The sequence below is a fragment of the Phyllostomus discolor genome, chromosome 5 (assembly GCF_004126475.2).
Source record: "Phyllostomus discolor isolate MPI-MPIP mPhyDis1 chromosome 5, mPhyDis1.pri.v3, whole genome shotgun sequence".
Classification (NCBI taxonomy): domain Eukaryota; kingdom Metazoa; phylum Chordata; class Mammalia; order Chiroptera; family Phyllostomidae; genus Phyllostomus; species Phyllostomus discolor.
In genome coordinates, this window is record NC_040907.2 from 146360470 (window position 1) to 146385008 (window position 24539).

General features: G+C 39.2%; 1 protein-coding gene and 1 long non-coding RNA gene across 4 annotated transcripts in view; one reads left to right on the forward strand and one right to left on the reverse strand.

Annotated features, from left to right (window-relative positions):
• Positions 1-12521, forward strand: part of BTAF1 (B-TFIID TATA-box binding protein associated factor 1) — a 113923-nt gene extending 101402 nt beyond the window's left edge. For 2 of the 3 annotated variants that reach the window (XM_036026992.1, XM_036026993.1), the window contains 8 exons: positions 1150-1291; positions 1376-1506; positions 3126-3251; positions 4493-4645; positions 6825-7036; positions 8915-9074; positions 9434-9604; positions 11078-12521. In XM_036026992.1, the coding sequence (XP_035882885.1) occupies positions 1150-1291; positions 1376-1506; positions 3126-3251; positions 4493-4645; positions 6825-7036; positions 8915-9074; positions 9434-9604; positions 11078-11221 (1239 nt within the window). In that variant the 3' untranslated portion in view covers positions 11222-12521. The remainder of the gene's footprint in view (positions 1-1149; positions 1292-1375; positions 1507-3125; positions 3252-4492; positions 4646-6824; positions 7037-8914; positions 9075-9433; positions 9605-11077) is intronic. The other variant, XM_028513543.2, reaches the window with a different exon arrangement.
• Positions 12404-12904, reverse strand: LOC118500863. Its single transcript, XR_004903447.1, has 2 exons — positions 12869-12904; positions 12404-12833 (listed from the first exon to the last, which is right to left on the reverse strand). It is a non-coding gene; the product is annotated as an uncharacterized LOC118500863 (long non-coding RNA).
• Positions 12905-24539: the final 11635 nt, after the last annotated feature.

Here is a 24539-nt window from a genome sequence, read left to right on the forward strand (position 1 = left end):
ATGGAAATTTCACAGTATTTTTAAATAGTTTATTGCTTTCACAAAACACCAAAAGAGGGTGGTGCTTTGTGTTTGTTTATTCTGTTTTGCTTTGTTTTGATTTGCTTAAAGGGAGTCTTTTCCCTCATACCCACCTGAACAGTTCAGGTCTGAAGCTCTAAGGTGGGTTTCTGCACCAAAGAGCCATGGTAGCCCAGAGTTGGGGGTAAAACCTAAGTGAGATTTGAAGGGTGTCCATCATATGGGAGGGCAGTCCAGCATGGTGAGCTAGGGTCTGAGCGGGTTTAGGAGGGCATCTGGAAGGGTTAAAGCAGTGGTCCCCAACCTTTTGGCACTAGGGACTGGTTTGGTGGAAGACAGTTTTTCCACGGACAAGGGTGTGGGGGAGGAGACAGGAGGTAGAGCTCAGGTGGTACTCGAAGCTTTTCTCACTTGCCCATGTTTACCTCCTGCTCTAAGGCCCAGTTCCTAACAGGCCACAGAAGGGTTCTGGTCTGGGGGTTGGGGGCCCCTTGGTTAAAGGGTGCAATGGTACCTTATGATACACACACATTGGGAAAGTGTCCAAAATGAAAATGTTTCTTTCTCTCCCTCTGTCCCTCTCCTTCTCCCTCCCTCCCTCTCTCTCTTCCTCCCTCTCTCTCTCTCTCTTTTCTGCCCCCCACACCCAATAGAACTTCAGCAGAATTAGAAAGAATTTGTGCCTGTTCCTCATAACCCATAAATATTGGGTAGGCTTGACATATAACCAAACTCTTTTAGGGTTTTCCTTTGTTAAAGAAATGGTGATGTTGGCCACATTCCTTAAATCTCGTCATTAATTTGTCAAAATTAAAAGAACCAGAAACACATTCATTCATCCTTTGGCTCTTTATTTACTACTTTATGCCACCAGTAGGATTTAAACACTATGGACCAAGGCTTATCTGGTGGAGGTAACTTGAAAACTTCTATCCATAAAATAAAGTATTTTCTCCAAGGATGCTGACCTGAATTTTACACATTAAAATATAGACATATCAAATACCTAAAAATGTGATAATCTCTCATCTATGTCATTATAATGTTCTTTTATTAATATTTCATTTTTAAGTGTTAAGTAAATAATCCCAGTACAAAAGGTAACACATGTTCCTTCTTTGTATTCAGAACAACGTTTTGGAATTGTGGTCATTATTTGATTTCCTCATGCCAGGATTTTTGGGGACTGAACGCCAGTTCGCTGCTCGATATGGTAAACCTATATTAGCAAGTAGGGATGCTCGAAGCTCCAGTCGAGAACAAGAAGCAGGTATGAAAAAGAGATGTATTCTCTGTACAGGTGGATATAATTTATTCCTAACTTTTTTGAGCCATTTTCTCTTATTATTAACAGGTGTCCTTGCAATGGATGCACTGCACCGCCAAGTCCTACCATTTCTTTTGAGAAGAATGAAAGAAGATGTTTTGCAGGATCTTCCACCCAAAATTATTCAAGACTATTACTGTAATCTTAGTCCTCTCCAGGTTAGGAATCTGATGATATATTTATTAGCAGAATGCTTTGAATAAGCCACATGAGTATTGAATAAAGGGGAATAGCCTTTGGCTTTGTCACTCTAATCTAGCTTCTACTTCCCTATACTTGAAAAATCTGTTTCAAACAGCTGTAGATAAGATTTAAGTGAATCTGTTTGTGTATGTGAATACATTTGGATATGTGCGTTTTGCATGTAGCATTAAAACAAAATTCAGTGTCATAGTTGCTTTCTTATATGTCTAGTTAATTGAAAAAGTTGCAGGGTTAAATAGATGAAGTGTTTATTAGGGCCAAAAAAATCTGCCTATAATGTCTTGTCCTCACAACAGTATTATAGGTATTGTCAGTCCCCGTTTTTAAAAATAAGGAAACTGGAACTCAGAAAGTTAAGCAACTTGCTCACAGTTATATAGCTAATACACGTTGGGGCTGAGTTTCAAACCTTGGGGAGTAGTAGGTACCTCATCCCTTTTAATGTATTATTGCATTGCCAATAAATTTTTGAAATAAATTTTGGCTTCTGCACAGTTTTGATTTCATATGCAGAGACCTTTAGCAAAGGAATTTATTGTATGCCTTTCCTTATGTAGTATTTTGTAAGGGGGGAAACTGTCCCTTACAGGCATGCCCTACTGAGACGTGGCCTATAACCACAATTCTCTGTTTGAATCTTTACTTTATGTTCCAGGTTACTATTCATCAATCTATTTCAGTAGTATGAGTTGATCAAATACATAAAAGATATATAGATATAACCTACAAACCTACCTTCTTTTCCCTCCAGTGTATAGACAGTTAACCTGTTAATATTTGTACAACTTGAGTTTAATGGGCAGGACACTAATATAGATGCTAAGAATTCTGTGATCATTTATCTTATGTACCTCTTCTCTGGGCCTCTATTTCTTTTTTTAAAGTACAATATAGAAAAGGTGCCATATGAAAAAATGTGGTGATATACTGGTAATGGTGTTAAAACATCAGCACAAACTACATTTAGTAGCCTGGAGGAAGGGAGCTGACGAAGGAGGTGACATTGGTTTTATTCAGCTTTCATAGGTTTTTATACGTTGACTTTTGTTCTTTAGCACTCTAGATTTTCTTTCCTTTTGCATTGTTTTAGCATGTACAAGCAGAACCCAGACCCCAAGGTAATACTTTAAATTTGATGTGAGTTCCCCTTTTAGGCAACAGTATTATTTAAAAAGTTGGTCTCTTGAAATGTACCTATAGAGTGTCTTGATCGCATAACTTCACTTAACGGAGATTTTCTCATTTACTTGTAAGGGTTCAAGTTCTCTTTTAGTGGTATTGTATTTAGTGGTATCTTCTGAACAGAGTGGAAAACTTGAGTCTATAGAACTATTTGACTAATATTTTAATATATTTAGCAGCCAAACTTAATGTTAAACTTGTGTTCTAAATATAATTTTAAAGGGATTTACCAGGATGCAGTGTACTGTCTGTAATTAGTAGTGAAATATGGGTGTCACAATTTATTTTCTTAATGAGGGTTGATCTAAATTATTGCTCTTATTGGCCTGTGCTAATTATTTTTTCGACAACTGAAAATAAATATACTTCTTTTGTGGGGGAAATTTTACAGGTTCAGCTCTATGAGGATTTTGCTAAGTCCCGCGCTAAGTGTGATGTTGATGAAACAGTTTCTTCAGCTGCACTTTCTGAAGAAACTGAAAAACCAAAGCTTAAAGCTACAGGCCATGTATTCCAGGTATAGATTACAATCCACTTTTTAAGTGTTGCTTACGAATATTCTTCAGTGCAGCAAATTTTACATGGAACACTGAAATATGGGTATATTTAAAATTTTTCAATACTGTGTATACAGTCTTAAAAATAGGTAAAACTGCTTATTTTCATATTCATAATTACTAAATAATTTAATGTTAAAATTCAATGTAAACATGCAAGATACATGTGTTTATTTCATTAAAAGAGTTTTAGTATAGAGAATCTTACATTGAACACCTACTACAAGGCGGTACTTTTTTTAAGTTCAGGGATTAATTAAAACACAAAACAGATTCTCTCCCTTGTAGATATGAAAAATGAATAAATGAAATACCTACTATGTAAGAGAAAAAAGCAGAATATGGGGTTGTACAGTATAGATTTCAGGACAGGTTGTGATTTTTAATTGAGGAAACAGGGATGGACTCACTGAAAAAGTAAAATTTTAGTAGAGATCTGAAGGTGGATTGAGGAATGGTGGATGTGTAGGGGGAAGTGATTCTGGACAGAGGATAGGAAAAGTACAGAATCCTGAGGCCTTGTGCTTGAGGGCAGAGCAAGTGAAGAAGACATGGAAAATGTCAACTTACTTTTTTTTCCCCTTTGAAGTGTTCCACTATAGAAAACCTCCCAAACCCCCTTGCCACCAATAAATTAAATACTGTAGCATTTTTTGAAGATAGCAGAGGGAAAAAAGGTAAAGGCTTATATCTCTGACAGTTTCTATTACAGTGCCCACAGTCTCAGTGGAGCTTGCTAATTCAGATCTCTGTGCCAAGGGTGAGACACGAGTCATCATAACCTAAGTAAGAAGCAAAAGAGAAAGGGTGTGGCTGACTCAGAGAAAAAAAAGGAGAGATCCTATAGGGTTCTGATTCTCAAACACAACCACTTGAAGTAACCACCTAGCTTCCAAGCCTCCTGCCAGAGACCTGTTGAACCAGAATAGGTCTTTCTGCCATGAGAAGCTCATTGTCTAGTAGGGGATACAGACATAATTTATACAAGTTACAGATGTTCTCAAAAACAAATACAAACTGCACAAGAAACGTGGGTGAAGGCATCACAGACAAGATATTTGAATTGGTTCTTGAAGAATGGGTAACAGTGGTGAGAATAGGAAGAAAGGCATTCTAGACAGAGAACAGAGTAGGAAAAGATAAGATACAAACATTTGTGGCATGTGAGGTAGACTTGTGTATATACTTTTTTCTTTTGAAGGCATTACAGTACTTACGTAAACTGTGCAACCATCCAGCATTAGTCTTAACACCTCAACATCCAGAGTTCAAGAGTACTACTGAAAAACTGGCAGTTCAGAATTCTTCTCTTCATGATATTCAACACGCCCCTAAACTTTCAGCTTTGAAACAAGTAAGTAGGTCTTTTAAGTATTAGATCTTCAACATTCCCAATCTAGGTAAATTTGCCTTTCCAATAGATTACTGATATATTTTTACCACTTTATTTTTTAATTTGGTTTGTTAAATTTTTGGTATAGCTTTTTAAAAAATTGTGATAAAAATATATATATAGCATAAATGTGCCATTTTAACCATCTTTACGTGTATAATTCTGTGACATTATTTATATTCACAGTGTTGTACAACTGGTACCACTATTTATTTAAAAAATTTCCTATCCAAACAGAAACTCTACCCATTGAGCAATAACTTCCCATTCTCCTTTCCCCCACAACACCAGGTTACTTCTCATATACTTTCTGTCTGTATGAATTTGCATGTTCTAAATATTTCATGTAAGTAGAATCATATTTGTCCTTTTGTGACTGGCTTATTTCACTTGTTTTCAAGGTTTATTCATGTTGGCATGGATTGGCACTTCATTTTTATGGCTGAATAATTTCCATTATTGCTGCTGTTATTTATATACCACACTTTGTTTATCCAGTCATGAGTTGTTTCTGCCTTTTAGCTATTGTGAATAATGCTGCAGTGAACATTGGCTTATAAGTATTTGTTTGTGTCCCTCTTTCAGTTCTTTTAGATACAGACCTGGGAGTGGAATTGCTGGCTATATCTTACAGCAGTTCTGTTTACATTTTTGAGGAGCTGACAAATTATTTTCCATTGTGTGTGTACCATTTACATTCCCACCAGCAATGTACCAGGGTTACAATTTCTCTGCATCCTCTGCAATAATTTTTTTTATTATAGTCATCCTAGTAGGCATTATTACATGGTGTCTCATCGTTGATTTGCTATCCCTAATGACCAGTGATGTTGAGCATCTTTTCATGTGCTTATTGGATATTTATGTGTATTTGTGGAAATGCCTGTTCAAGACCTTCGACCATATTTTGATTGGATTGCTTGTCTTTTGGTTGAGTTTTAGGGATTCTTTTATATTGTAGGTATTAAGCCCTTACCAGATACAATTTGCAAATATTGAATACTTACTCCCCTCCTGTGTATTGTCTTTCCCCTTCTTGATAATGTCCCCCATGGTTTCTGATGAGAAATGAGGTGTTAATATTGTTGAGGATCTTTTTTACATAACAATTCACCTTTTTTTGCTTTTAAGATTCTTTGTTTTTCAACAGTTTGATTATAATGTGTCAGCGTGGATCTATTTTCAAGTAAAAATTTAATTTCATCCACATTTTAATTATACTACAGGCTTTAACTTATTTTTAGCCTGTACTTTTGCACATTAGTTTAAGTAGTAACTGTAGATAAAAAAGTAATCTCTCATTTTAGAGTGGCTCTCATCACCCTGAGTGTCTGGAATTAAGAAGCTTAGGAACTCTGTAATTTAGGCCCAGATTATTTGTGGCTATACTCAGGGAGGGCTTTTCTAGAACCCTTCTTTTCCATTTGCCTGGCTCTTCTCAGCTACTCAGAGTAAAAGCTCTGTCTCAGGAGAATAGTAACTTGCTTTCTTTTATTTAAAATACACCTGTTCTCTGAAGTAGAATAGAAATCTTATTTGCTTTTTAAAAATCTGGCAGAAGTAAAGAAATATGTTTTTTTTTCTTCAGCAGGTAATAGTGCCAGAAGTATCTAATATTGCTAGAGCCAAGATTTAAAAATTTTGATAGAGTGGAATGAACTGAAACTGTAGGTTACATTTAAGAGTGATAAGCAGAGTCAATTTTAAAAGAAAACACTTAGGTACATATATAATAAATTATGTCAGACTTGGCAAACACTTTATATAGGGTAAAGTTGAGTTTGCTGTGATGGAAAGTTCACTATACACTTGCTGTATGAATTAGTTGCTGGTTTTAATAAAGCTAATATGATCTTGGTAGGATTAATGCAGTGTAATGAGGTCATCATAGTTTCACTGTATATCAGTCAGACCAAATTTTGAGTGTTATTTTGAGTACTGAATCATTTAGGTGCTGTAAGCATGTAAGTATAGAAATATAAGTAAGTATATAGTTGTGTAGTTATATACTTACAGTGCCTAATAGATAATAAATAATAATAAGTAATCTAAAAACCATTTTATATGAGGTATAGCTTGAAAAACTATTGGTTACCTACTTGTATTGAACACCTGTGTAAGAATTGATTCTTTTTTCAAGTTGCTGTTGGACTGTGGTTTGGGAAATGGCAGCACTTCAGAGAGTGGCACAGAGTCTGTTGTGGCCCAGCACAGGATCCTCATCTTCTGTCAGCTGAAAAGCATGCTTGATATAGTAGAATATGATCTTCTCAAACCTCACTTACCCTCGGTCACTTATTTGAGATTAGACGGAAGCATACCTCCTGGTCAGAGGCATTCCATTGTTTCACGGTGAGTGGCTTCTAAAAAACTCTTGTAAATCAAGGCTGTAGTCAATGTACTATGACTTACATAGAACTACAAAACATATTGGGGGGGGGAATACAGATCTTCAGAAATATAGTTGAATAGTTTGTTTAGTTAAACAAAAAAAGTGTGACTGTATTAGGATAGCACTTTGAAAGGTATGAAAGAAATTTAAGGCAACAATAAATAGAAATAACTACATTTCACCTCACTCTTTTGAGGGGAGTAGGGGTGGGAGGAAGCAAGTAAGTGGCTTAGCTGAGATCTGTATCCTGATCTCTGTTTCTGCTCAGAACAAGTTGGCAGCTGGCCCAGCTAGGAAGCAAAATCAGTGAGTACAGTGCTTTGTAAGTGTAGCCTGCACCCTCTGCTTTAGAAATGGCAGGTTTCTACATGCAGATTCTTAGGTTCTCTCCCAGACCTGCTAACTTCAGGAGTAAGCATTTTTAATAAACACCCTGAAGAAATTGTTAGGCACAATACAGTTAGAGATGCGTGAATGGACTTTGGAGGCAGGCTGACTTAGGTTTGGCTCCTGTCCCTGCTATTTAGGCAGTGTCCTATTTATCATCCGCAGAGTCTGAGTCTTTCTAAAGTAAGGTCAGTGATAATATCCCCATAGAACTGTTTTAACAATTAAGTGACATAATGCATATAAAGTACAAAGCCCATTGCTTGTCTCATCATGAGATGTAGTAAAAGGTAGCTTGGAATTAACGTCAGTTTTTCTTTTTCCTAGAAGTTACTAATGTCCTTTGTGAATACCTTCTAGGACTAGTGCAATAGCAGCTACCCTCAGCAAGTTATCCTCTGCCTTCCCCAATTGATCCAGCCTTTTCCCCCATTGTCCACTTCTGCCTCCATATATTAAAGGTTCATAGTTGAGTTTTGTCTTAGTGTTTAATTACATTTTTGGAACTTAGCCTCTATCTGATATTCTAAAATATAACCCTATTGAATTTATTTGTAAAATTTCTGACATGTTTTAGATATACGTTCTTTCTCTAAAGATGTTGTTTGCAGGGTCGGGCAGAAGTAGGTTTACAATTGTTGGTACGTGAAACAGTTTATTGTTGTATTTTTTTCCATACAAACAAATGTGAACCTACTTTTGCCCCACCTTATATATTATTGGGTTGGCCAAAAACTCCATTTAGTTTTTCCATAACATAAAATACACATTTTTCATTTTCACCAGCAAGTTTGGATTGCACCAGCATTGCAATGCACCAGCATTGATTTGGATATTTTATGTCAGCTATCTTCCACATGGTAGAACATCAGTTGTTCACAATGTCTTGATTTGATTGCTCTCAACTACAACTGGTCTATTCAACCACAGACCATTGTCCAGTGAGAAATCCCCAGCATGAAACTTCACAAACCACTTTTGACACATCACAGCACCTTCTCCATACACTGCACAAATCCTTTTTTGTGTTTCACTTGAATTCTTACCTTTCTTGAAATAATAAATCATAATATGTTGAAAATGTGTAGTTTCTTTCATCTTTAATATTAAAGTGGCTACCAAAAATTCACCAATTTTGGTAAGTTTTTTTAATGCATGCTGATATGACAGCTGTCACAATACAATCTAACAAAATTGTTTCGAATGAACTTAAAGACAACGAAGCACTATTATAGCCATCTTATAGAAAAAAACCAAACGAACTTTTTTGACCAACCCAGTAATAGAATATAGTTTCACCTTAGGTGGTCATAGAAATGTCTATGTAATGGATGTGTAAAGAAGTATTTTCATTTGTGTTCTTTAATTTTTATTAAATAGTCTAATTTCTGTAACGTAGGTACTTTAGAAAGAAATGTACTAACTTTATTTTTAAATATCTGTACTTTTAGGTTTAACAACGATCCGTCCATAGATGTTCTCTTACTTACAACTCACGTTGGTGGCCTGGGACTTAACTTAACAGGCGCCGACACAGTAGTATTTGTGGAGCATGACTGGAATCCCATGCGTGACCTACAAGCCATGGATCGGGCCCATCGCATTGGGCAGGTAAAAAGTCACCATTCACAGTTGTTAACCTGCAACCTGGGAAAACTTCTCAAAAAGACAAGAATCAGTTTAAGTTCCTACTCTGATGTTAACAAATGTTTGACCTTAGACAGGTCACTTAGTTCTGTGGCATCACTTCCTCATGCATTAAATGAAGTGGCTTGGGCTAAGAAAAGTGGGATGCTCCCTATTCCTAATATTCTGTGATTCTCTGCAAACATTTTAAGCTCATGGGGCCAAAAAAGAGAACCCAGTCGTAATTAAATGATAGTTAAGCATGCAAGCCACCTCTTTTGTTGAACCTCAAACCTTATCAATTAATTTGTGCTACAGTTGCTTAACTTGTTTTCTTAATTCAGAAACGTGTGGTTAATGTGTACCGGTTGATAACGAGAGGAACGTTGGAAGAGAAAATAATGGGCCTGCAGAAATTCAAGATGAACATAGCAAATACAGTTATCAGCCAAGAGAATTCTAGTTTGCAGAGTATGGGGACAGATCAACTGCTCGATCTGTTTACACTTGATAAGGTAAAGAATTTAACACAGTTTGCTCCCTAATGCGTGCACAGACTTCCTGAGACTGCTTGGTGAAAGTATTGAAAGGAGTAGCAAAAGTCATTCACTTGGGTATCAACTAGACAACTTTTTGAGGGAATTTTTGACATCCAGATAACACTCTCCAGGATTCTAGGGGATGTTGAAAGTTTTGACTTGGATTAATGTCTCCAGTGTCTTGCCCCAAGATTTCTTTCTTCAGTCCTTTCCTGCTGAGGGACATCAGCTGAAGTCAGCTAAACCTGGGTTTGTGTTTTTTGCCCTGCCTTCCGTTAACTGGTGACCTTAGGAAAGTTAACAGCCTCTAGCATCGACACCCTTGGGAGAATAACAGTGCCTATACCACTGCACAGTTATGAAATTAAAGTAATATATGTAAACACTTAGAAAGTGTATCTAGTATAGATTCTTAGTACATAGTAGCTATTATTGTTATTGTGTAATTCATAACCAAAGGATGCACCACCTGGAAGTATTGGTCAGCCTTATAATGTAGAACAAATGGGGTTAGATTTAAAGTCCTTCATTAGGTTGAGAAAGGCAGCTGCACACCCAGTATAAATTATGGTGAGAACTGACCTTAGATAATGTAATTAAACTAGCTGTAATAACAGAAATGTAATGTCCAAGTCTGAGAGAAAGTAGGTCCACTGTACTGTGTGTGCTCAGCCACTTCTAAAATATTATGTAAGTCCTGAGAGATGGCCAGAATGGAGGTTGGTCCTTCAATCATGTCATGTAAGGTAAGGTTGAAAAAAACAAGACCTATGCCAGTATAACCTAGAAAAGAGAAGGCTCAAAGAAGCATGGGTTGCTGCCTTCAAATAGCTTCTATTTTGTTTAAAAGAATATTCTTGCATGCGACCTTTAGCAAGGAGACCTGGTCTCAGGGAGGGATGTTCCAGGGAACTAAGAACTATTGCTAAAAAGGATCCCATTGGGACAAATAGGGAAATTTGAATACGAACCACATATTAGATCATTTTAGTATATCAGTTTGTATTAAATTTTAATGTTATCTTTGGTTATATAAGAGAATGTTCTTGTTCTAAGGAATACAGGCTTATTTCTATCTAGAGATAAAGGATCATAACAACTACAACTTACTCTGAATGGTTTGGATAGAGTTTATTATTTAACTATATGTCTAGCGTGCACACACACACACACAGCATATATGGGAGAGAGGGACAAAGCCCATGTGACACAGTGAACAATGAATTCTTTGTAATGCTCTTATATTCTGTAATCGTGAAATTCTTTCCAAATAAAAAGGTTAAAATGATAAAAGTATTAGGCCTGTGGGAAAACAGAATAAGCTGTCTTATGAGATGAACTTACTCATCACTTGAAGCAATGTTAGAAATAAGTATGATATTTTAATGGAAAATCTAATTTTTTAAGTTAATAATCCTTCATTTTCTCTTTCTGCCAATTTTTCCTAAGGATGGGAAAGCAGAAAAAGCTGACACCTCTACTTCTGGAAAAGCAAGTATAAAATCAATTCTTGAAAACCTGAGTGATCTTTGGGATCAAGAGCAGTATGATTCAGAGTACAGCCTGGAAAATTTTATGCAATCTCTCAAGTAACTATCAAATATTGTTAATGCAATTGCTGCTAGTTCGGTTACATTTCTGCTGATATTCAGCAAATTTCAGAGTTTATATGGTGAACTTTTAGCTCAATGTGTAAATAGATCTGAAGAATATTCAGCATAACGCTGGTTCTTGTTTCACTGGGGGGAACAAGTTATTCTCAAATATTTGCACTGTATTAAATTTAAATGTTAATGTGAAGTGGTTTAAATTTTACATGCTGAGTAGCTGCGGAGCAGAGGAGCCAGACCAGGTTTACACGTGCTACCACGAGGTGTTCTTACTGGGAACGAGCCTCCTGTCTTTACAGTCCCTTTGTACAGGATGCTGTCCACAAGTACTCGAGTGCTCACGTACATTTTTTCTTTTAAATGGAACTCGTTTTTATATATGATTAAAATAGGGCTTTTTTGTATAAAAGGCCTTAATGAGCCATAATTTTAAGAATAATGCCTATGATAATTGGTCACCCTTGGAACATGAAAAATCTTAGACAATGAATTAAACCATGCCCTTGGTAGAAACCTTTATATATTTAATGCAGATGCATAGTGTTTTTCAAATCTTTAACATCATTTTGTCAACTTTTAAAATATATCAACTATTCTAAACACAGGTAATGGTCTATTTAAGGCTACCATAATAACATCCTATTAAGAGGGTGTTTGTTTGTTTTTTTTTAATTTATGTAATGGCTAGGATATAGCCAGATTCAAAGAACATATGTACGCAATAGGTTTCAATCATATATATATATATATTTTTTTGTAACTATAAACATATACAGTTTTCCAGAAGTAGATTTTACACTGTTTAGAATTCCAAAATCTATGGTGATAAGACTGTTTATTGAAGTAATGCATGATTGAAGCATAAAAGGGAGAAGTAATTCCTTTATATGTACAAACATACATAAATATACATTTCTGTATGCACAAACATACACCTATCCTGCATCCAAAAAGGTGCTAGGTACTGGTACTGAAATCATGTAGTTACTATACTAGGCAGCAATAATAACTGGGCCTGAGCTGATTAACTAGTGTTGGAAAAGTGAGCTCAAGGGTCAGGGTGGGTGTGTGTGTATAGATGTGCATGTATGTCTATGTATATAATTTTATAAATTTCACACATAAATTAATACATGCCTGTGTGCATATATATGTATGGGATATATTTGTATATACATGTACAGATAATGAACATCCCCGGAGTTTGTGGCTGGCCATACACACAGGCATTGGTTTAAAACCATCAGACCTCAGCTGTAACATAACACTTCTGTTTAAGATCATCAGTCACACTGTTCTGCAGCATTTAGACACGGACATGTGTCACATTTCAGCAGCTTCGACAACATACTGTGCCATTAAACATAGCATTCCACAGAGAACAATAAATAAGATCGACACTGTAAAATGTATGCACCCGTGTTTTCTTTGTACAAAGTGAAAGGCCAAAAGGAAACTCTTGACTTCACATAGAACATCCATTGCATAATGCACTGGCTAGCTGAGCCAGGATACCTGAGTTGAAAGTTTTTTAATCCTCACCCAAGGATAGTTTGATTTGGGGGAGAGAGGGAGGAATGTTGACTGGTTGACTCCTGTACATGCCCCAGCGGGGGGTCAGCCCTGTGACTGTTTTATGGGACAGCTCTTCAACTGATCACTCGACTGGCTGGAGTTTTAATTTTTTTTTTTTAAAGATTTTATTTATTTATTTTTAAGGGAGGGAGATAGAGATAGAGACAGAAAGAGAGAGAGGGAGAGGGAGAGGGAGAGAGAGAGAGAGGGAGAGAAACATCAATGTGCGGTTGCTGGGGGTTATGGCCTGCAACCCAGGAATGTACCCTGGCTGGGAATCGAACCTGGGACACTTTGGTTCCCAGCCCGAGCTCAATCCACTGAGCTACACCAGCCAGGGCCAAATTTTTTAAATTAACTATTTATATACTATTTCCATAAGCCAACTATTTAACATAGCTCAGAGTAATTGATATTTTCTAAGAATATGTAGGGAGCAATATATTATCAAAGAAATAGGAAGAGAATTCACATCATAAAAGTTGCTCCAAAAAGTTAAAGTTGTTTCCAAATTGAGAAGACAGGGCTGGAAGTCAGACAGATGTTCGGGCATTTTAAATTTTAAAAGGGCAGCATATTTCTAGTAGCACAGACAAGACAGAGCAGCAGTAGTGCTGCCTAAGAATAATGGCTGCATGGGGAGAATCGGACCGAGGAGTGAACGATATTAAATACAGCAGTTAATTTTGTGGATGTGATCATGATAAATGTGTGCATGTGGGAAACAAAAACAAGTGTAAGAGAGTGTTAACATTTTAAACTGGGTTTGGGTTCAAGGATATCCATTGTACTGTTCTCCCCCTTTTTTTCAGAAAATTTCAGTTAAAAATAAGTATATATTCAGAGATTATCAGCTGTCATTATGATTTTCCTATAAGAAACACTGAGTTTTTAGGACTAAAGAATTATTAAAATTTAGAGTTCTGTTGTATAGTTTTGCTATACGAATATATCCACAAACATTTCTCAAAAAAAGAGTCTAGTCTTTCAATGGGAGTTTATTATAACAAGGGTGAAAGGCTCTGATGTTATGTTGGACTGATCAACCCAGTATAGTATAATCTTCTTCCTTTCTGATGGTTATATAAGTTTATTCACAGGTAAATACTTCAGTGAAGCTGTTTGAGAATATGACCACTTATAGTACCCCCAGTTTTGCCTCAAAGAGTAGAATAGAAATTATAAAAAAGTAATAAGCATTCTATCACACAGCCATTCCAAAGAATTAATCCCAATACAGTCTTCTCCCTAATTAAAAACCTCAGTTTCTCAGACTATATGCTAGTACCAGTGTGCTATAAAGTGAAATTGATTGCAGGAAAATGTTATCAAGTGCCAGACTTATTCAGTGTAAATCTATAAATCAAAAACTCGAGTTATGTCAATTAGTAGAAAAATGTTTACTATTGACACTAGTCAGTGCCAGCCATCATCTCTAAGGAGACAAAAAGTGCCTCCTGCTTCAAGAAAGAATTCCTAGTAAATTCCCTCAAGCCAGTGAAGTTCTGTTGAAGAATATAGGACTGAGATCCTAATATCTGTGTAGGGAATAAAGACTTGGTTTTATGCATACAGGAGGGGAAAAAATGGAGCTATAACTTAATCCCCTCCAAACAGGACTAGCACAAGTGTCCAGGAGCTCAGAAACAAAGTTCTGTATGAGAAATCAGAATCCCAGGTCTGGGTATATGCTAAGTGTATATTGTAGGAACCACAAATCAAGAAAATAAAATCAACTATAGGACCCTAGCAAAAGCAAATACCAAACTGCCCTATAGGAGAGTTTTAGATAGGTTCTGACAGGATTCAATAGGGGGAAAAATTCTAAGATCAAATTTATAGTTACATACACACACACACAGTCTACAGGAGGCACGGAACTACTTCCTGGAGGAAAAGTCAGCAGATGCAAATAGGAGAACTGGTTCTTTATGAACTGCAAATAGAGGCTCTGGCTGGGTAGCTCAGTTGGTTAGAGCATCATCCCAACACACCAAACCCACACCAAGATTGTGGGTTTGGTCTCTAGTCAGGGAATGTGCAAGAATCAACTAGCGAATGCATAAATAAGTAGAGCAGTGAATCGATGTTTCTGTGTCTACATCTTCCCCTCTCTAAAATCAGTAAATGAAAAAAAAATGTGAACTGCAAATCTGACCATAAAATGATTTAGATATAAAAATAAGGAAAACATTAAAAAATAGTCAAATTTGGAAAACATAGTAAACACAAGTTATTAGAATTGACAATCTTCTAGTTATCAATACAGGTTAAATATAGCTAAAGAGACTTTGTGAGTGGGGAAACCGATAATACAAAATCACCTACAAAGGGATACAGAAGTGAATTGATGGAAAATAGAAAATAAGCAAAAATCACGGGAGCTGGAATGACAGCATCTAATACATACTTAATGAGAGGTCCAGAAGAGAAGGGAGATTGTGGGAGAAGATACAGGAAGTCACCTTTGAGTTACGTGCACACCCTGCATATAATACACCAGCAAGCTCTGCCTTCTCCAGCTCCCAAACATCTTCCCAAGTTTTTCTCCGTCTCCACTGCTACAGCTATAGGACCCATCACCGTCTTAACACGCCTGGACTCCTGTATTCTACCTGGTCTTCTGCCTGCCAAACCCTTCAGCAGCTTCCCATAACCGTCAGGCTGACCCCGCCCTCTCTACCACGGCCTACCAGTCCCACAGGCTCTGGCACCTGCCCGTTTCTGTGACTTTCTCTGGTCATATCCCAGCACACTGACCCCAGTCTAGTCGGTCTAGCCTGCTTGTACCTCAGCGTAAAACAAAATGTATTTCCACTTTGGTTCTGGTTCTGGCACAGCTGGGTGACTGGTGTCATGGGGAGATGCAGAAGACTGAAAGGGGAGCAAATTTGGGAGGGGAAAAGGGAAGATGGAAAATCAAGAATTATCTTTTAAATTTGAGATCCCTAATATATACTAGAGATGTTGAGTCGAGAGGTGGCTGTAGGAGTCTAGAGCTCAAAGGAAACGTCACAACTAGGGATATGAATTTAAAAGGTAGTGTTACAAGGTGTAGGACGGAATAAGATCTCCCGAGGGTTTATTTGGATAATGAATAACTTACTATGCAGCAGTGAAAAATCACTGAGTAATAACATGGTAAGTCTCAAAAACAAGGATGTGTCAAAAAGAAAACGTATAGTTTGAGTCCATTTATAAAGACTAAAACCGAAACGCTTTAGGGATACATAAACAAATGAAACACATGGTTATTTCACATTTGAAAAATAGAAAATTAAATGACAGTCACACGCACAATATTCATTGGTCATTTCCTGCTCTGCCAAACACAACGGGAGAAGTCAGAAACCAGGCAGGAGGAGGATGCTGAAGCCAACAGCTGATACATTAATGTCAGAAAAAGCCTTCAAGGCAAAAGTATTACTTGCAATAGTAGTATCTCAGCTTGCCTGCTGTGGCTCGGTTGGTTGGAGCATAATCCCATAAACTGAAAAGCCCTGGGTTCAATTCCCAGTCAGGGCACATGCCTAGGGTGTAGGTTTGGTACCCAGGCAGGATGCATGCTAGAGGCAGCCAATCAATGTTTCTCACATCAATCTCTCTCTCCCTGTGTCTCTCCCTCTCTTCCCCCCTCTCTAACATCAAAAAGCATGTCCTTGGGTGAAGATTTTTTTTTTTTTTAAAGAGTGGTATTTTGCCCTGGCTGGCGTAGCTCAGTGGATTGAGCTCGGGCTGCGAACCAAAGTATCACAGGTTCGATTCCCAGTCAGGGCACATGCTTGGGTTGCAGGCCACAGCCCCCAGCAACCACACATCAATGTTTCTCTCTCTCTCTCTCTCTCCCTTCCCTCTCTAAAAATAAATAAATAAAATATTTTAAAAAAGAGAAAATAGTTCTTCTGATGTTAAAAGAAAAAAAAAAGAGTGGTATTTCATAATAAATTCAATTAGCCAGGTAGTAAATACAACAGCTCCAAATTGATATGTACCTAAAAGCAAAAGTGGACAAAACTACAAAAAAGAAATGGACAAGTCCAAGGTGACAGTAAGATTTTATCACACCTCTTTTCACTGGAACAACCAGACCAGGAAAAACAACAGGATGTGGATGATTTTAATAATACAGTTAATACATATGACTTAATTGACATGTATATATAGCTATACCCAACAACTGAGAAATACAGTCTCCGGAAGCTTACATGGAATGCTAACCCAAACCAACCATATGCTGAGCTATGATGCAAATCCTGGCAAATTTCAAGAAATTAAAAACATACGTAGTGCCTTTGTTCTCCACTCCTATTCAAGGTGTAGTGGTGGCGTCAAGATTGATCAAACATGTACCTGAGGTCCTTCCCAGTGCAATAAAGCCATATCAGGAAAGCATACATCTTAGAAAATAATTAAAACTGTTTCTACTTATAGTGATTGTCTTTGTAGAAAATTCCAAAGAATCTACAAAAACAACTAGAAGTGAGTTAAGCAGTTTCACAGGACACAAGGTCAATGTAAAAAATTTTTTTCTGTATGTAAGTAATAAAACATTGGAAATTTAAAATTTTATATAACTAACAAAAACCATAAAATACTTGGGTATGTCTTACGAACTTTGTAAAAGGTCTGTGTGCTGAAAACTAGAACATACTTATGAAAGAAACCAACATGACATTTAGAAATGAGATTCACCGTGTTCATGGATTGAAAACAATATTGCTAAGATTTCAGTTCTCTTTAAAATGAATTGAAGACACAAAGCAATTCAAATCAAATTCCAGAAGGACATTTTATAGAAATTGACAAACTGATTCTAAAATTTATGTGGGAAGGCAAAGGAATCAGTCATCAAAATCAACTGTGAAGAAGGTATAGTTGAAGACTCACTCACGCTGCCAGATGTGAAAGCTCGTCACAAACGTGACCAGGAGAGGGGAGCGCTGGCCTGGGCGCCGCCCAGTGGGCAGACTGCCTGCCTGCAGGCACAGCGGCACTCAGGCTCGTGGCGTTCTGCGAAGGCCGTGAGGCAGTGAGGCGGTTCGACGGAGAAAGGATAACCTGTTCAAAGAGTGGGTGTCCATGGGCTGAAAAAAATTATAAAATCTCCAAACTTACACAAAGTTTAACTCAAAATTAATCATGGGCGTACATGATAAACCTAAAATAAATCTGTGTAACTTCTAGAAAACAAAATTTTTTAGATGTTGGGCAAAGATTTCTTAGATATAATACAAAAAGAATGTGCAATCCATAACAAAAATTAAAAACTTTACTATTTGAAAGTTACATTAAAAAGAGCCACAAAGGGAGAGAGAATATTTCCAAGTCACACATCTGATTAAAAGACCTTTATCTTGAGTATATAAAGTTAAGCTCCCAAAACTCATTAAGTAAATAACTCAATTTAAAAACAAACAAAAGATTTAAACAGGTACATCACCAAAGAGGACATATACTGATACAAAAGGCAAACAGGCAAACGAAAAGAAGTTCTACTCTTTTACAGTAGTTGTGTAGAAGCGTGTCACTACCGTTACATGCCGATAAGAATGAGTCCCCATTCTACAAACTGGACAAAGGTGCAGAGCACCTGGCGCTCTCCTACACGGCTGTTTGGGATGCCACCAGTCCCATTCCCAGGTATTAACCAAGAATAATGAAAACGTACATCCCCATAAAAACTTGTACACAAATGTTTATGGCAGCATTATTCGTATTACCAAAGAATGCAAGCAACCCAAACGCTCATTAACTGATGGATAAACAGAACGTAGTATGTAGTCCCTGACTTTACCTGCAGCTTGTTACCCACAGTCTGAAAAGACTAAATAAATGGAGAAGTAGAAATAAACACTTGCTGTTTTCAACTGTGTGCCATTCTGGGTAGTGTGATGAAGTCTCGTGCCCTCTTGCTCTGTCCCGCCGGGACTCGAGTCATTCCTTTGTGCGTCCTGCCCGCGCTGCACACACTGCCCACCCCTTACTCTCCGTAGCCATCTCAGAGAGCTTGTCGACTGGGTATCGTGGTGCTTCTGTTCAAGTACCTTTACATTACTGAACAACGGCCCCAAAGCCATTCACATAACTTATATTGTAATTGCCCTATTTTATTATTGTTAATCTCTTACTGTGTCTAATTTATAAGTTTAACTTTGTTGTAGATATGTATGTATGTACAGGAAAAAGCAGAGTGTATATACTCATATGTAGAGTTTGATACTCTCCACGGTCTCAGGCATCGACTAGGGGCCTTGGCATAGATATGCCCATGGATAAATGGGGCCTACAGTATATCTACACAGTGGGATATGAGTTGGCCATGACAGTGAATAAAATACTGATACACACTCAGCATGGATGAACCTTGAAAACATTATGCGAAGTGAAAGGAGTCACAGAAGGCCACACAGTGTATGAGTCCATTCATATGAAACACCCGGAACAGGGAACTCTACGGAGATGGGAAATTGGTGGTCACTTCAGTCTGGGAGTGTGGTATGAGGTTGGCGATAGGCAAAGGGTACAGATCTCTTTGTGAAGTAATAAAAATGTTCTAAAATTGATGATGGTTGCCTATATCTGTGAACATGTTAAAAATTGTACATACCCTTAAAATGAGTGACTTGTATGGTATGTGAATTATCTCAATAAATCTGTTTTTTAAATAAGGGTTTCTAGAGAAACCCAAAGAAAAGAGGGGAGACAAAAGGAGGACACTAGAGGGAACTGAAGCCCCGATACCTGACAGATACAGCAGACGTTACACTGAGCCTCAGCCACATAAACAAAATCACACACTGGAGACCTGTTTACTGCCTCAGTTACTATTCCCCTGTGTCCGCCTTTCAACGAAAAATTACAAAACAGCCCTGGCTGGTGTGGCTCTGTGGGTTGAGTGCTGGCCTGTGAACCAAAAGGTCACGGGTTAGATTCCTGGTCAGGGCACAGGCCGGGTTCCGGGCCAGGTCCCCAGCTGGGGTGTGTAAGAGGCAACTGATCGATGTTGCCCTCTCTCTCTCCCTTCTCTCTAAAAATAAAATCTGTTTTGAAAAATTATAAAACAAGCCAAAACAAGAAAAGACAATCTGAAGAGACAAAGCAAGCATCACTACCAGACTTACATTTGGCAAAGATTTTGTAATTATATTGAAAATTTAAAATAACTGATTAATGTACCACAGGCAACAACAAAGATAAAAATTATATCAGCCTTTTCTTCACAAAACAAACAAGCAAACAGTGGCATGAAGTATTCAAAGTGGTGAAAGGGAAGGCATACCAACCCACAAGTCTGTTTCAAGCAAACTTATTAAAAAATAAAGGACAAATAAAGACTTTCTTGGGCAAAAACTGAGGGTGTTTGTCAGCAGCACACCTGCCTCGTGTGAAGTCGCAAAACTCAGACCCACACAGAAAAGAAGACGATGAAAAGGAATAAATCATGGTAAAATAAAACCTTTTACTTTTCTTCATTCTTAATTGATCAGATAGATAAATCTTTAATAGCAACAGTGTATTTGCTGATTGTAATGTATATGAAAGTAAAGTGGCAGCCATGTTGTGAGAGAGGACAGAGGAATTGAAAATTCTCTATCATAATGCATCTGCACTACTCACCAAATATGGTATATTGTGATTTGAAAGTGGACTTAGGAAATGACTTCCAGTCAAGATGGCCAAGTAGGTAAATGCTGTGCTCACCCCCTCCCACAACCACATCAAAATTGCAACTGTACAACCACCATCACTGAGAACTACCTGAGCACTAGCTGAACAGAAGTCTAATAACTTGGTACAAAAAGCAGCCACACTGAGACTGGTAGGATGGGCGGGAGCAGTGGGGCGGGAAGGTCTCACACACACAGCACGGCAATTCGGAATCTGGACGAATGCCTCAGCTGTGGAGGTCCCCCCTTGAGAAGCAAGGGGTCCCAACCCCACACCAGGCTCCCCAGCCTGGGGCACCAGTGCCAGGGAGAGGGGGCCCTGTAACATGTGACTTTGGAAAGCGGTGGGGATTGTGTCTGAGTGAGATGGAGGGCTTGTGGAGACCACACACCCTTCTCGAGGGGCCTGCACATGCTCGCTTGCTCACACTCACTTGCTCTGAGCTCCATCCAGCACAAGGGCAGCAGCTCAGAAAGTGCCAGGGACATATGGGAAGGAACCAGATTGACTAGGTTCTGGCTGAGGGCTGGAGGGCCAGGGGTAGGGGCAGTTCTGTCCAGGGACAGAGCCCCAACAGATGCCACTGTTATTTTCTTGCACTCTTGTCCCAGCCAGCAGGTGCAGGTGGAAGCAAACGTGCTCTCCATCAACCTGGTTAACACCTTTCACCCCTCTCCAGTGGCTGCTCAACACAGGCGGCCTTCCTCAGCTCCTGATGCAGACTTGCCTAAAAATCTCTCAGAGGTGCACAGACTCCAATCACGCAGCAGTGGCCTTGACGTGCCCTAAGCTAGGCACAAGTGGCAGCCAGTCTCAGCTTGCATTGGAACTCCCATCACATGGCCCCAAGCCTGGCTTCAGCAGCGGCCAGTCTTGTCTTGGAATGTAGCTGTAACTAAGTGCCCACAGGCTTGGCACTGGCGGCAGCTGACCTGCGTTCACAACGTAGCGTTCCCCAAGCACCTCCTAGCCAAGCACAAGTGGCAGCAAACCACAGATCGCTTTGTAGCTCCTACAAGATGGCTCCAAGCCTGGCACAAGCAAAAGCTGACCCTGGCCTGTACCGGGGCCCCTCCCAGGAGGCCTCAGAGCCAGCACACCTAGTTGCCAGCTTCAGACCACACCTGAGCACCACCAACCAGCTCCACAAACGTTACACACTGGAGGGTGGACTTGGCTAAGACCACAAGTCCACTACTGTGACTCCCACTGCATGACATCAGCCCGATACAACACTCACCTGCTGCAGTCACAGCCAGCCCTCACAGCCACTCACCCTGAGAGTCAGCCCTCCCACAGACATACCAGCAGCAATGAAGGCTCAGTTACAACAGAAGGGCGTGCAGTCCGCACAGGGGCACCGCTGGGGCACCCAGCTCAGCCAACCACAGCGACCGCCACTGGGTCCCACAGGCCACCTGCTACATTAGGCTGTTGTGCCAAGACTGGGAGATACAGCAGACCTACCTAAGATCTACATGAGCAAAACTGTAAATTCTAATAAAAGAAGCCAAAGAAATAAATGGAGAGAGATTTCACAGTCATGGATACAAATACTAAGTATGAAGATGTCAGTTCTCCCACCTTGATCTGCAGATTCAATGCAATCCCACTCTAAATCCCAGTAAGTGATTTTGTAGATAGTGACAAATTGGTTCTAAAGTTTGTATGTAAATTTTTAAAATGTCTAATACAATAAACACAATACAATAGTGAAAAAGAATAAAATTCTTTATTTTCAGGTAAATGGGTCAGGTAGATGGACACTACCTGACTCAAGACAATATAAAGCTACAATAATCAGGATGCTGTGGTATTGATGAAAGAACAAATAGTACTGGCTGGTGTGGCTCAGTGGATTGAGTGCCAGCCCGTAAACAGAAAGGTCACTGGTTCGATTCCCCGTCAGGGCACATGCCTGGGCTGTGGGGCCAGATCCTCGGTGGGGTGTGCAAGAGGCAGCCAATCGATGATGTTTCTCTTACACATCGATGTTTCTCTCCCTCTCTTCCTCCCTCCCTTCCCCTCTCTAAAAATAAAATCTTAAAAAAAAAGAACAAATAGATCAATGGAAAAAACTATAGAGCTCAGAAATAGACCCCCAGAAATATAGAGTGGGGCAAAAGTAGGTTTACAGTTGTGAGTGTACACTGAACTGTTTATTCTTTTTTAAATATATTTGATTGATTATGCTATTACAGTTATCCCATTCCCCCCCTTATTCCCCTCCACCCTGCCCACCCCCCTACTCACATTCCCCCCTTTAGTTCATGTCCATGTGTCATACATATAAGTTCTTTGGCTTCCATATATCCTATACTATTCTTAACCTCCCCCTGTCTACTTTCTCCCTACCATCTATGCTACTTATTCTCTGTGCCTTTTCCCCCTCTCTCCCCCTCCCACTCCTCTGTTGCTAACCCTCCATGTGATCTCCATTTCTGTGGTTCTGTTCCTGTTCTAGTTGTTTGCTTAGTTTGCTTTTGTTTTTGTTTTAGGTCTGATTGTTCATAGCTGAATTTGCTGTCTTTTACTGTTCATATTTTTTATCTTCTTTTTCTTAGATAAATCCCTTTAACATTTCATATAATAAGGGCTTGGTGATGATGAACTCCTTAACTTGACCTCACCTGAGAGGTACTTTATCTGCCCTTCCATTCTAAATGAAAGTTTTGCTGGATAGAGCAATCTGGGATGTAGGTCCTTGCCTTTCATGACTTGGAATACTTCTTTCCAGCCCCTTCTTGCCTGTAAGGTCTCTTTTGAGAAATCAGCTGACAGTCTGATGGGAACTCCTTTGTAGGTAACTGTCTCCTTTTCTCTTGCTGCTTCTAAGATTCTTTCCTTCATTTTAATCTTGGCTAATGTAATGATGATGTGCCTTGGTGTGTTTCTCCTTGGGTCCAACTTCTTTGGGACTCTCTGAGCTTCCTGGACTTCCTGGAAATCTATTTCCTTTGCCAGAATGGGGAAGTTCTCCTTTATTATTTGTTCAAATAATTTTTCCACTTGTTGCTCTTCCTCTTCCCCTTCTAGTACCCCCATAATTCGGATGTTGAAATGTTTCAAGATGTCCTGGAGGTTCCTAAGCCTCTCCTCACTTTTTTAAATTCTTGGAAACAACCATTCTTTTCGGATTGGATGTTTCTTCCTTCCTTCTGGTCCACAATGTTGATTTGAGTCCCAGTTTCTTTCCCATCACTGTTGGTTCCCTGTACATTTTCCTTTATTTCACTTAGCATAGCCTTCATTTTTCCACCTAATTTGCAACCAAATTCAACCAGTACTGTGAGCATCCTGATTACCAGTGTTTTGAACTATGCATCTGATAGGTTGGCTACCTCTTCATAGCTTGGTTGTATTTTTTCTGGAGCTTTGATCAGTTCTTTCATTTGGGCCATTGTTTTTGTCTTGACGCGCCTGTTACATAGTGAGGGGCGGAGCTTTAGGTGTTTGCCCGAGCTGGGTAACCCACATTGCACGCCGTATGTGGGGGCAGGGTCCAAGAGGGAACAATGGTGCTTGCTCTGCTCTCTGCTGGATTTCAGTCACTTCCCCCACATCCCCCAAACAAACTGAGCCCTTCTGGTGCTGATTCCTGGGTGGGTGCGCTTGTGTACGTCCTGGGACCCTGTGGGTCTCTCCAATGAGCTCTCCTGTGAGTCTGGGAGTCTCTCCCGCTGGTGCCTCAACCCCCACAGGTGTTTTCTATCAGAGGCTTGAGAATTTATTTCCCTGCGCTGGAACCCTTTGTTGCATGGTTTGTCTTGCTCCGCAGTCTTTCCTCCCAGTTTATCCGCACGCTAATATGGGACCACCTGCTCCTCCAGCCGCCACCTCGCCGGGTCCACCAGCTGCAGCCTTGCCCACCCCACTCCACAATCCACCGCTTTGCTGGTCCGCCAGCCACCGCCTTGCCGCAAGTCCTCTCTGCCCGGCTGCCCAGCTCTGCCCCTCCTGCTGGTCTGGACGAGTACGTCTTCTTTAACTCCTTGGTGGTTGGACTTCCTTACAGTTTGATTTTCTGTCAGCTCTTGTTTTTATTTTTAAATTGTTGT